Source organism: Pan troglodytes, chromosome 1 (genome assembly GCF_028858775.2).
Source record: "Pan troglodytes isolate AG18354 chromosome 1, NHGRI_mPanTro3-v2.0_pri, whole genome shotgun sequence".
In the NCBI taxonomy this organism is placed as follows: domain Eukaryota; kingdom Metazoa; phylum Chordata; class Mammalia; order Primates; family Hominidae; genus Pan; species Pan troglodytes.
The window spans coordinates 8,294,793-8,308,252 of record NC_072398.2 but is presented as its reverse complement, the minus strand read 5'-3'; the positions used below and the strand labels follow the sequence as shown (position 1 = coordinate 8,308,252).

The 13,460-nt window shown below is 39.0% G+C and overlaps 1 protein-coding gene across 11 annotated transcripts in view; it reads right to left on the bottom strand.

Moving 5' to 3' along the window:
- RGS7 (regulator of G protein signaling 7) overlaps nucleotides 1-13,460 on the bottom strand; it is a 599,504-nt gene that overhangs the window by 101,814 nt on the left and 484,230 nt on the right. For 9 of the 11 annotated variants that reach the window (XM_054660839.2, XM_054660842.2, XM_054660845.2 and 6 more), the window contains 3 exons: nucleotides 1,608-1,672; nucleotides 334-410; nucleotides 145-226 (listed from right to left, as the gene is read on the bottom strand). In XM_054660839.2, the coding sequence (XP_054516814.1) occupies nucleotides 145-226; nucleotides 334-410; nucleotides 1,608-1,672 (224 nt within the window). Of the gene's footprint in view, nucleotides 1-144; nucleotides 227-323; nucleotides 411-1,607; nucleotides 1,673-13,460 lie in introns of all 11 variants that reach the window. The other 2 variants (XM_054660848.2, XM_063790217.1) reach the window with 1 other exon arrangement.

Below are 13,460 nucleotides of genomic sequence, written 5' to 3'. Positions count from 1 at the left end.
GGTGATCTTTTCTTAATGAATTCACCAAGATACCATGGAGCGTGCATGGGGTCACTACAGTCTTTCCCTTACTTTGGCAGGGCACCCCTCACTTCCCACAGACGGAGAAGATGGATTCAAGACGAGAGTGCGACGCTTGCTTACCACGGGCCTGTGCACGTCCCAGAACGCTCTCTCTTGGCTGTCAAGGATCTTCCGTTCAATCTTGTCTCTCTTCTTGTCCACTCTGTCAACACAGTAACAATGGATAACATTTAGTATTAATTGTAGTGCCTCTCTGGACAAAAAGGCCACAACTGGAACAAATCTTCCAAACGACTCACAAGGACTCACTTTGCTTGTGCTTCTGCTTGCATGAAAATGAACTCCCACTTCCGGGCAAACGCTCTCTGCAGCCTGGCCAGGCTCTCCTGAAAAACATACCCCAGGTGAAGACATTCGGTGTTCATTGTCACTGCTCTCTTCTAGCTTAGTTACCACTTGTATTTGTCAAGGAAACAAATAGAGTTTCTAAAGCCCTAAGTGTACTGTGGTTCTCAATGATAAGTCATGCTCCCTGAATTCAGCTCATCTTCATATTGGCAGTCTTAAAGGAAGCAGAAAAACCTGTTACAAATATCGATTTTTTGAATTACTGACTTTGGAGAACAGGACTACAAACCCAATATGTATCTGCAAAATACTAAAATTACCTAGTACATAAGGAGGTGCTCAGATGAACCCACTGGATTTTCGGTACCCACTTTATAGAGGAACAGAACATCAGTACATTCCTACTACGCATGCAATCAGCCTATTCAGTTCCTGACAATACATGGCACACCCTGGCGGCCCACAACCTATTCCTACACAGTGCTTTGAATTCAGAAAATCTAACATAGCAACCATCTGCACAAATGACAGCAGATGACTTTTATCTGCTGATGATCACCGTCAGCAGATACAATTTTGGCAAAACCCACTCTTTCCCAGGGTAAATGGTCTTTAATCCTCAGAGTTTGGATATCTTCACTATGTAGGATGTATCTGACATTTCGACAGTTAAGTCGATTTTAGAAAATAAGATATGCTTCCCTTTTATACTTTGAGTTTATGTATTTAGAGTTTTGCCATATGCAATGTGAATGAAGAGAGGAAGTAAGCAAACGGATTCATGCACCCACTGTGATGCCAGATCCCTAGAAATCTGACCCTTCAGATCCATGAATGAGGCTGGGCGTGGTGGCTCGTGCCTCTAATCCCAACACTTTAGGAGGCTGAGGCGGGTAGATCACCTGAGGTCAGGAGTTCAAGACCAGCCTGGCCAACATGATGAAACCCAGTCTCTACTAAAAATACAAAAATTATCTGGGCGTGGTGGTGCACGCCTATAATCCCAGCTACTCCAGAGGCTGAAGCAGGAGAATCACTTGAACCTGGGAGGCAGAGGTTGCAGTGAGCCAAGATTGTGCCACTGCACTCCAGCCTGGGTGACAAGAGTGAAACTCCATCTCAAAAAAAAGAAAAAGATCCATGAATGAAAAGTTAACATCCTGCCCAGAAAAGACTGTGGGCCTTACTGCTGTGCATTCTATGGCTATCTTTGCCAGAAGGTCCTTGGTACTTACAGCCTCATAGTCTGCGAGCTCCAGTCGTGCCTTGTTTTGCATTGTTCTCTTGCAGAGGTAAACGGCTGAAAAAAAAAATCAATCATTTCTTGCCTGCTTATCAACACCATGGCACTATAAGTAAAAGTACAACATTACAAATCAAGGGCGTTGCACTTTTTCCCAAGTTGTAATTTTTGATCATTTTCCTAGACAAAAAATAATTATGTAATAACATTATTACTGAAATTCAAGCATCATAGTATTTATGATATCCTAATAAAATAAATATGCTAAGAAACTTGGTAACTTTTTTTTTTCAGAGATGGTCTTACTCTGTCACCCTGGCTGAAGCAAGTGTAGTGGTAAGGTCCTTGTTCACTGCAGCCACACACTCCTAGGCTCAATTGATCCTTTCGCCTCAGCCTCCCGAGTAGCTGGGACTATAGGCGTGAGCCACCAAGCCTAGCTAATTTTATCGTTATTATTATTATTTGTAGAGCAGCTTCTCGCTTTGTTGCCCAGGCTGGTCTTGAACTCCTGGGCTCAAGTGATCCTTCCACCTCGGCCTCTCAAAGTGCTGAGATTATAGGCATGAGACATAATTATTTAAAAATTTTTATTAAATGGTCATCACAGTTTTTAGCATCTTCAACAAATAAGAGGAGAAAATAAAACCTCCTAAAAGGGTCACCAAATGAACTTAAAAATCTATATATCCAAATAAAATCATTTTGTGAAAAGGAAATTATGAATTAGTGGCACATTCAACGATGTCCAGATTCTACTGTCAACTGAAACAATCTGTTCATGTACACTGAAGACTTCTTGCATCTTCTTGGCTTCATTTCACAAGAGCCAATCTTCCATTGTTTTGTCACTAGGAGAAGGGTATCACATCTTACCTACCTTCCACAGTATTTCCATTTTCCTGAGGAGTCGATGGCCTGGGCTACCATGGAAAGTCCATCTGGGCAGCAGATTTATAGGAGAAGGTGGTGACAGCAGTGTTGCAATTGAGCAAATTTCTTCAATTATTTCAGGGTATTCCAGTGACTCTCATGACAAACTCAAGGCATTCACAGCCCTCTGGTAGAGTCCCAATTGCCAGAACATTTTTGTCATTGTTTTTCACTAAATATGCATGATATTTGAGTCTCATGAAACTCAAGATACATTGTATCTGTTCTAGATGCTGAGTAAATGCATTGGATGAGGACTGTCAAATATTACTTATTGTAAGTCTACCTCTGTGAGTTTGCCTTGGAAATATCACCTTTGCACTACACTTACCACCCCAAGTTTTGGATAACGACATCCAGCTGGTATCACTAAGGAAACACACTACACAGAAAATTTGAGACCAGTGCAAACAGGAATACTATTTACTCGATTTCTGTAAGGTTTCCTGTATGAAAGTCAAGACGAAGGAGAGAGCCAACCACAGAATGATGCTGACATTCCTACAAATGCTAAGAACCCAGTATATAGTATTAGAACACATCTTTGTACAATCTACCATAATAATTTATTGTTCTACTAATATTAGTAATTTTTAAAAGTCAGACTTCATAAACAAAAGTGACATGATGTGTTCATTTCCTAATTCATCATAACTGATGCTCACTCCCGAAGGATCTCTTACTATAGACGCCACTGTGACTTGAATAAAATACCTAAAATGTTCTAAGCAGTTGTAAAAGAAATTGAAGTGTAAGTGAAATACCCCTGAGGGTGTCTCTTCATGAGAGAAAGATGAAATCTTCTTAAATATCTAATTGAATAATTTCAGCTTTCCTGTGGAATTACCTCTAATGAAATTTCAAGCCCCAGCTATGCCCTCCATCAGTCACACCTCCTGTGTCCTCCTGCATCAGCTTCTCCTTGCTTTATTGGTTTTGCCCATCTAATCTTTATTATTTGCAAAATCAGCTCCCTTTGGGGAAATGTTTCTCACCATTAGGTACCCTAATGCCTTAAAGCAAGAGTGGGATGATTTTATTTTTTACATGACTGCTCACAAAGACATTATGTATCTTGTAATACAGGTGTCCTATGATGTGATTTTTCTTTAATTCTCTAGGGAACAAAATGAAGGTGCGGGCAGACAGTGCCAGGCATAAAATATTGGTATCACAAATATTTGTTGAATGAGTGAATTAACAAATGAATGAATAGGATATCTTCAGAAGGAGCTATTTCGAGGTCAAATCAACTTAAGTGATAAAATCTCCCTAAATGTCTACTTGATTCTTTGGTATAAAGAAAGACAGGAAGCAGGGCATGGTGGCTTATTTCTGTGGTCTTAGCTACACTTGGGAGGCTGAGGAAGGAGGATCATTTGAGACCAGTAGTTTGAGGCTGCAGTGAGCTATGATTGCACCACTGCACTCCAGACTGGGCAACAGAGCAAGACTCTGTCTCTTAAAAAAATAAAATAAAATAAGAAAGAAAGAGGCAAAAGGTACAAGTCTGAGTTAGCAGTGTAGAGAATAATCTGGTAACTGTTGAAGATACAGCAAATATGCTCTTGACCGGATAGGCCCAGACCTCATCAGTCTAGTCCAGACACAGTTGCTGTATGTTGACAGGTACAGATAATACTTTTTATTCTTTATTAGCAGAGAGTATCAGCATTGGTCAAGATGTGGATGAGGCAGAAGGTCCAAGTAGATCAAAGATGATTCCAATTCAGGAAATTTCCCAATTCATTGAAGATTGACAAAATGAATGCACTCATGCATAGTCAAAACTACAGCTCAGGCCGGGCACATTGGCTCATGCCTGTAATCCCAGCAGGTTGGGAGGCCGAGATGGGTGGATCACGAGGTCAGGAGTTCAAGACCAGTGTGGCCAAGATGCTGAAACCTCGTCTCTACTAAAAATACAAAAAAAATTAGCCAAGCATGGTGGCAGGCGCCTGTAGTCCCAGCTACTGGGGAAGCTGAGGCAGGAGAATCGCTTGAACCTGGGAGACAGAGGTTGCAGTGAGCCAAGATCATGCCACTGCACTCTAGCCTGGGTGACAGAGCAAGACTCCGCCTTAAAAAAAACAAAAACAAACAAACAAAAAACTTCAGCTAAGGCAAGGTGCTTTTGTGCCAATCCTAATTATTTTGGCACTGAACATGCTTTATATGGTGCTAGGTATAGACCTAGGCCCAGATCCAAAAGAGTGAATCTTTTATAACATAACCCTGAATATTTCCTGCTGTGATGAAATATTGAAAATATCAACTAATGATGCCATTTTTGGGGTTCTATTTAAAATATTTTCTATTATTAAAGATGTAATTTCAATACCAAGTTTAAATATATCTCCCTGCAGTAGTTATCTGGGAGATCATCAGGAGACAATTTGGAAGACTTGGGAGGTCAAATAAGTAATTTAATAGGAGGCTATGCCACTAAGTGGGAGAAAGTTTGGGCAGGCCTGAAGTGCTACTCTGGCTAAAAAAGTTGCATAGATAAGGCATAGATTTTGGCCCAAATGCAACTTAGAACTTAGATGGAAAAGTCAAAGTTTCTGGATCCCATCTTTGAGTAGAAACAGAATAGAAAGTGAGTGCTGACGTCAGGTCTTCCCCTTTAATTTATAAAGCTCTAGAGAAGCTGGAGCGGTCTCTCAGACAACACTGATGCCCATGACAAAGGTATGAAAGCACATCACATAGGTCAGCGAGAAAATCACTAAGACCCCAGTATCAAAATGTGGAAAGAGTAGGAATATATCATTCACCAAGACTAGAACTACAAAAGTCCAATAAATATTTTAAAATTACCCAACTTACAACCCAAGTAATGCAAATTAACTTACATTGTCATGCTATTCTTTTTTTTTTCTCTTTTAATGTTTAGTTTGTGGCTAATTCTTCTCTTGTTCCTGAATTTTAAACAGTCAGGCAGTTTGTACAATCTTCCTTCTCATGCTTGAGTAATTCAAAGAGTCCCAAGTTATTTGAGAGGTGATTGGGTCATGAGGATGGAACCTTCCTTAATGAGATTAGTGCTCTTATTAATAGACTCAAAGGAGCTGGTTCACCCTTCTACCATGTGGGGACACAGCAAGACAGTGCCGACTATGAACCAGAAAGTGGGCCCTCCCCAGACATCAAATCAGTTGGCACTTTAATCCTGGACTTCTCAACCTCCAGCATTATGAGAAATAAATGTTTGCTGTTTATAAACAAAACAAAACAAAAGGGTACCAAGTTATTAATGAGAATGTTCATCTCAAGTAATGATCAAATAATCACGCAAATTGTGGGTGAGAAGAAGTGTGAGTGGCTTCTTTCTCCCCTCCCCAACTCCCTTTCGTGACTCTCACCAAGAACCATGAACTGAGGCCTCTGATCCTCCTGGGGCTGGAGTGTAGGAGAGGAAAGGGGAAGACTGACATTTTTATTACATTTTTCATTGGAATAGCACTTTATTATATTTGATGGAGATTTTGAATTTTATTGATGAGATAAAAAATTAAATCTGGTATGTAACAAAAATAAATATGTGCTTCACAGGAGCTTTCCTTTATTATTTTAACATTAAAAATTTTTTAAAATATTTTAGTTGATAAATGAAAAATTGCATATATTTATATTGTGCTACGTGATGTTTTAATATAGGTTATATGCTTTGCTATGACTAAATCAAGCTAATTAACATTTCCGTCACTTCACATTCTTACCACTTTTTGTGATGAGAACTTTGAAAATCTACTCTCAGCCGGGTGCAGTGGCTCATGCCTGTAATCCCAGCAGTTTGGGAGGCTGAGGTGGGCAGATCACTTGAGCTCAGGAGCTCGAGACCAACCTGGCCAATATGGTGAAACCCTATCTCTACTAAAAATACCAAAATTTAGCTGGGTGTCGTGGCGGGTGCCTGTAATCTCAGCTACTCGGGAGGCTGAGGCAGGAGAATTGCTTGAACCCGGGAGGCGGGGGTTGCAGTGAGCTGAGATCCCACCACTGCACTCCAGCCTGGGTGACAAGAGCGAAACTCCGTCTCAAAACAAAAAACAAAAAACAAAAAACTACTCTCTTGGCAATTTTCAAGTATTAATGGTAACTATCATCATCCTGCTATACAACAGTCTTCCAGAACTTAGTCCTCTAACTGAAACTTTGCGCTCTTTAACCAATATCTGCCCCCACTGCCCCCAGCCCCTGGTAATCACCATTCTACTTTCTGCTTCTATGAGATAAACTTTTTTCAGATTCCACACGAGTGACATCACGCAGTATTTGTCTTTCAGTGCCTGACTTATTTCACTTAACATAATGTCCTCCAGGCACATCATGTTGCTGCAAATACAGGATTTTTTGTATTTTTAAAGGCTGAATAGTATTTCATTGTGTATCTATCCCACATTTTCTTTACCCATTCGCCTGTTGCTGGACACTTAGGTTGATTCTGTATCTTGGCTATTGTGAATAATGTTGTAATGAACATGGAAGTTCAGGTATCACTTCAAAATACTGATTTTATTTTCTTTGGGTAGATCCCCAGAATTGGAATGGCTGGATCCTATGGTAGTTCTAGGTTCATTATTTGAGGAACTTCTGTACAGTTTTCCATAATGGCCGTACTAATTTACATTTCCACCAGCAACAGTGTATCAGGGTTCTCTTTTCTCCACATTCTCCCCAACGCTTGTTACCTTTCATCTTTTCGATCAAAGCCATTCTTACAAGTGTGAGGCAATATCTCACTGTGGTTCTGATTTGCATTTCCCTGATTATTAGTGATGGGGACCACCTTTTCACATACCTGTTGGCCATTTGTAGGTCTTCTTTTGAAAAATGTCTATTTAGGTTTTTTGCTCATTATTTAATTGGCTTATTCATCTTCCTGCTTCATTGATACCACCAGGGTGATCTAGCTTGCTACTCTCTAGACTTGGCAAAAGTTTAAAGCTCCTTATGATTTTTACGGTACCTTTAGCCTCTCTCTATGATGCTGTTTGCCCCTCCAGTCTGCCATGTAGGACAGGACTGTCTCACACAGGGTTTAGGTGATGCCTAAGAGAAACATTCGCACATTTTATTTTTTGCCTTAATAGAAGGCTGCAGAACAGAGCCACCTCCCTTTCAACTCTTCCACCCATAGCTAGACAGCCCGCCTCTTGCCCTTCAGAATCCCATGGCCTACAAGTCTGTGGCCTATTGTGTTCCCAGGGGTGCGTGACTCTCATCTAGCACTCTCAGCAGCCCCTTGAAGTCTCTTATCAGGAGTGAGATAAGGCGCGGTCACCCCTGGCTCCATCCACTCAGGGCTGGTGGAAGCAATGGCTCCCAACATCCTATGGATTACAGAATCGGTCTTCAAGACAATGCCTTGCCCTTAGACCCTTGATGTGAGCAGAAAGCAATTACTGGTATCATGCATATGTCAGTGGAACACAGCCCCTTTACACCTGATCTTGACCCACTTAACACTTTGGCTGGGTTTCCATGTTAACATCCTATTACAGAAACCATTTTCCACTCAGCAAAACAGCAGAGAGTTTAAAGGGGAATAATCCATTCTGGCAAAAGAAGAGTGAAAGAGAGCTGCTGGTGGGCAAATAAACAGGGGAAAGTCTCCTTGGAAAGGACGTGAGAGTGAGTAATAAAGCCTTAAAACATTCATGGCCATAGGCTGGGTGTAGTGGCTCACACCTGTAATCCTAGCATTTTGGGAGCTGAGGCGGGCAGATTGCTTGAGCTCAGGAGTTTAAGAGCAGCCTGGATAACATGGTGAAACCCAATCTCTACTAAAATACAAAAAATTAGCCGGGCTTGGTGGTGCACATCTGTAATCCCAGCTCCTTGGGAGGCTGAAGCAGGAGAATTGCTTAAACCCAGGAGGCAAAGGTTGCAGTGAGCCGAGATCAGGCCACTGCACTCCAGCCTGGGCAACAGTTGAATGAGACTTTGTTTCCAAAAAACCCCCAAAAAATTCATGGCCATAAGTCTAGGACTTGCTTTTCTAGGAGTATTACCCAAGGGAATAACAGGAAAGCTAGAGGGCTAAGAATCCACTATATTAAATATGGAAACACAAAGGAAATTGCAAGAAAATCATGAATATCTGTTCAACAAGATACTAGATCATCATTCAAAATGATGTGTACAAATTGTTCTACCTAAAAAGCTGAAATAACTTGATTTGTAAAACCCTTAATTCCTCCTCATTGTAAAAGTCCAGAAAAATACATAAAGTAAAAAATATACAGTACATATATGTCTAAAGTATTTAAATATTTATATATGTAAAGTATTTATATAAATATATAAAGTAAAATATATACAGAAAAAATATATAAAGTAAAAAATCATTATAATACCATTTCTGTCATTATTTGGTATATAATTTGATTTTCTTTTATATATACATCTGCTAATACACATATCAATATCTATTTATATACAAAATCTATATGCATATATTTATTTTAAGTGTGCTCAAAACTGTACCACACATGCTGTATTATAAACTTTCTTCTTTAATAGTCTGTTGTGGCTAACTTTTCATATCAATAAGTGCTGGTCTATAATATTTTTTTAAAAATTATTTCATGGTAATCCAGTGCTGAGATGTAATGTAATTTATTTTAATGAGTTCTTATTATTGGACATTTCGGTGATAGCTATTATTTTGCTATTATATTTTAACAGTTGTGTGAACATACATGCATGTATGTATATGTGTCTTTATGTACGCATCTTTATTTGTTTTTGAAATTGCCAGTTTCCTGAAAGGGTTATTGCTGAGTCAGGGCCCACGCGCCTTTCAAGACTTGTGATCTTTATAACCAAATTTCAGAAAGTTTAGACATGAGCGTAGCTGAGACGCTTTTCAACTCTGGAGAGTCTATTTTCAGCAAAGCCATCAGAGTTATTCTGTTAAGACATAAGTCAGATAGTCAGTGTACTCAAAACCCTCCCTTTTATCTACTATTTCCCATCTCATCTCTCTCTAGGAAAAGCCACAGTCCTTGCTGCCCCATTAAGTGACCCTCTGGATTTATCTCCCATTCACCTTCCACCCTGCCCGAGCCTCACACCAGGTGTCCCCCAAGTCTTCTTTCCGTCTCTGGAGAGCCCTACCCCAGAGCTGAACTAAATTCTCTCCAGAATATCTTCCCCCTTCTCCACCCAGCCCCTTTCCCAGTTTTTCTCCACACAACTTTTCGTGTCCTAATGTACAACTTATGCATTCATTTATGTAGTTAACTTCTTAGTTTTTCTCCCCCTATTCTTCTTCCCTCCACCGACCCACCAGAATGTCACCTCCACCAGGACAGAGGTTTGCCTATTCTGTTCACCAATCAATCCGCATGGCTAGAAGAGTACCTGGCACATAGTAGATGCTCAAAACATAGTTGGGGAGTGAAAACATTTGCCTACTGGTCATTCGAGGTTTTGTGTTTTCTTTTCTTTCTTTTCTTTTTTCTTTCTTTCTTTCTTTTTTTTTTTTTTTTTTTTTTTGCTTTGGTGAATTAACTAATTAACTATAATTTGCTGATTTTTCTATTGGGTATTTAACATTTTTAAATTAGACTTAAGGCCCATTAATACATTAGAGATAAAAACTAATGTTAGGTATATATGAGGAAATATGTTTTTTCCCCAGGTTTTGGGGGAAAAGTTTACTAAACAATGCAGAAAATATTCAGCATACTTAAGAGAATACTGATTTGGTGTATACACACACACACACACACAGAGGATCAACAGTACATGGTCTGCAATCTGCTTTTTTTCACTTAAAATAACATTACTGAGATTTACCCAGGCTGTTTTCAATAGATGTAGCTCATTTCCCTTAACTGCTGTAGTCTATCCTATGAATGTAGCTCACATTGATTAGTCATATCCCTATTATTAAATACACAAGTTTTTTTCTTTTTATTTTTTCCTTTTTCTATTACAAAGAACAATCCAGTGAAAGTTTCTCTAAGCATATATTCCTAGAAATGGTATCAAAGGGTTGTGGCGATAGGCACAGTTTGAATTTTATGACACTGCCAAAATTGTCCCATAATACTTGTCCAGTAATGTACAAATATTCCTACCTTCATTCCAGACTTGAATTTTTGCCAATCCGGCTTGAGAGAGGTGCATTAAAGTCTAACCCTTTCAGTAGATTTCTGTGTCTGTTTTCTTGTATCTCCAACAGTTTTCATATCACAGATTTTAATTTCAAAAATGTCTACGAATCGATTGTCCCCTTCACTAATGTGGCTCAATTTAATACTTTTTACCTTGGATTATTTTTTACTTGACCAATATTGCAAGTTCAAATTTTATTTTCTACATGTATTTGCCTGGTATATCTTTGCCTCACCATTTATTTTAAACGAGTCAGTGTGTCTTACTTCTCTTTCCTCTGGAAAGATATTTGTAGATTTTATTTAGGATCTAATCTAAAGATACTTGTTCTTTTTACAGATGAATTTAAAAATCCCCATTCATTTTTGAAAGTTGTTTGTATTCCTTTTCTCAAGTCTTCATCACTCTCCCTCTCTCTGATGGTATTTCTTTGGTTTTCTACCTTTTGTTAGATGGAGTGAGTTTTCTTTCATTCCTACTTTTATAATTGGAAAGTGACAAAATTTGCCACTCCGTTAGTGGCCATGCTCATATCTTTGTACAAATGGCTAAATATGTATTTCTTGAATTTTAATCTCAGAAATTGAACACTGCTTATTATTGCTTCCCTCCATAAATGATGGAGAAATTAGCATATCTTCACTCCCTCCAGTCTTTCCAACTTTTTTAATTACTAGAATTTATCATAAACTCTGTCATAGTTTTAAAAAATAATTATAGCATTCACATTCCATTCAGAAAATATTTTTATCACAATTATTTAGATTCTGCAGGGCATGCAGAGAAAGCTGGTGTCTTGGAAAATTAAGGCTGAAAATTTTGTCTTGGAACAGTGGTTTTTTAAAAAAGTCTACATTTGCTGAAATTATTTTATCAAATCTCAGATGCTCCAAAATTGGGCACTTCCTATCTTATTTTATTATTTTATTTGAGACAGGGCCTCCCTCTGCCACCCAGACTGGAGTGCAGTGGTACAACCATTGTTCATCGTAGCCTTGACCTCCTGGGCTTCAGTAATCCTCCTGCCTCAGCCTCCTGAATAGCTGAGACTCACAGGCACATGCCACCATGCCTGGCTAATTTTACATTTTTTGTAGAGATGGGGTCTCGCCATATCGCCCAGGTTGATCTTGAAGTCCCGGGCTCCAGCAGATCTCCCGCTCTGGCCTCCCACAGTGCTGGGATTCAGGCGTGGGCCATCGCTCCTGGCCCTGTTTTAAGTTACTCTTATTTCTGGTCTTTGGAGTTTGCTTGCTCATTTATAAGTGAGGCTGCTACACTGGTGAAGTTGAAATAGAGACTAATGCTATTAATCTTGGGTTTCCCATCACGGCTGTTGACCAGCCACTGCAACAATCCTTCAAGGCCACTGCATTGCTCTCCTCCCAGTGTCTCCCCTCTACCCTCGAGCTTGCTCCCCAGTGTCTGGGAGAGCCTGTGCTGCTCTGTAAACTGAGGTCACGGACAAAGCTTTCTCCTCTGGTGCCACGCTCATGCCTAAGAAACCTTGCTCCAAGATGGGGAAAGCCTTTCTGCCCTCCCAGGACCCACTTATTTCCAGCCCTCATGCATCAATATGGGGAATTCCTACTGGGGTTGGTCAGAATTCCATCCAATGCTAATTTCTCGAGAAAGTCTGACACCACCATGTCCCTTCCATTTGGCTCAATTTTATTGATTCCAGAAAAATGTTAATTTTTCAAATGAGTAGTGTGTGGTACCATTCTAATTTCCACTCTGTGCTAATAATTCCTTTTCCTCTGGTTTTGCTTTCTTTTTATTCTTTGCAGGAAGAGGGAGGGAAAAATTTTCGTAAACTTCTGGAAAGTATGGTGTATTAGCCAATTGTTACTTGTAACATCAACCCCAAGACTCAAATATATTTTGTAATTATATTTATGCTGAATACACATATATTTAGAACCACAGTGATTTTTGGATTTAAAAAAACACATACTGCAATTATTCCTATTTTCATGCTAAAGAAAAAGATAATTATGTTCTTTAAAAACAGCGTTTTCATGGAATATGATGCAGCCATAAAAAAGGATGAGTTCATGTCCTTTGTAGGGACATGGATGAAGCTGGAAATCATCATTCTGAGCAAATATCGCAAGGTCAGAAAACCAAACACAGCATGTTCTCACTCATAGGTGGGAATTGAACAATGAGAACACTTGGACACAGGGAGGGGAACAACACACATGGGGGCCTGTCGTGGGGTGGGGGGCTAGGGGAGGGATAGTATTAGGAGATATACCTAATGTAAATGACGAGTTAATGGGTGAAGCAAACCAACATGGCACATGTATACATATGAAACAAACCTGCACGTTGTGCACATGTACCCTAGAACTTAAAGTATAATAATAAAAAAAAACAGGGTTTTCAAAATAATTCTTCAAATAAAGGTATTTTAAATTTACTGTTAATAGAGTACTTTAAAATCTAGCATTCATTTAAAGATTTAGACATTAGCAATGCACTTATAAGAATGAAAAGTTAAAGAATAATTTGGAGAATTTTATTTTTAAAATTTATGACTCAACAGCAACTGAAACACTTATTAAGTACAAGGGAAATTGAATCTTAATAAAAACAACTAGCAATAATATTATAAAAATTGTTTTTAATTATTTAATTTTCTGATACATAGTAATAAAGACTGTGTTGTCATAAAGTAAGAGTAAGAGTTAACTACTATATGGGATCATATACCTTGATAAAAGAAGATTTACTAGGATAAGAAAGGTGTACTATGAACATTGAATACCTGGACTAT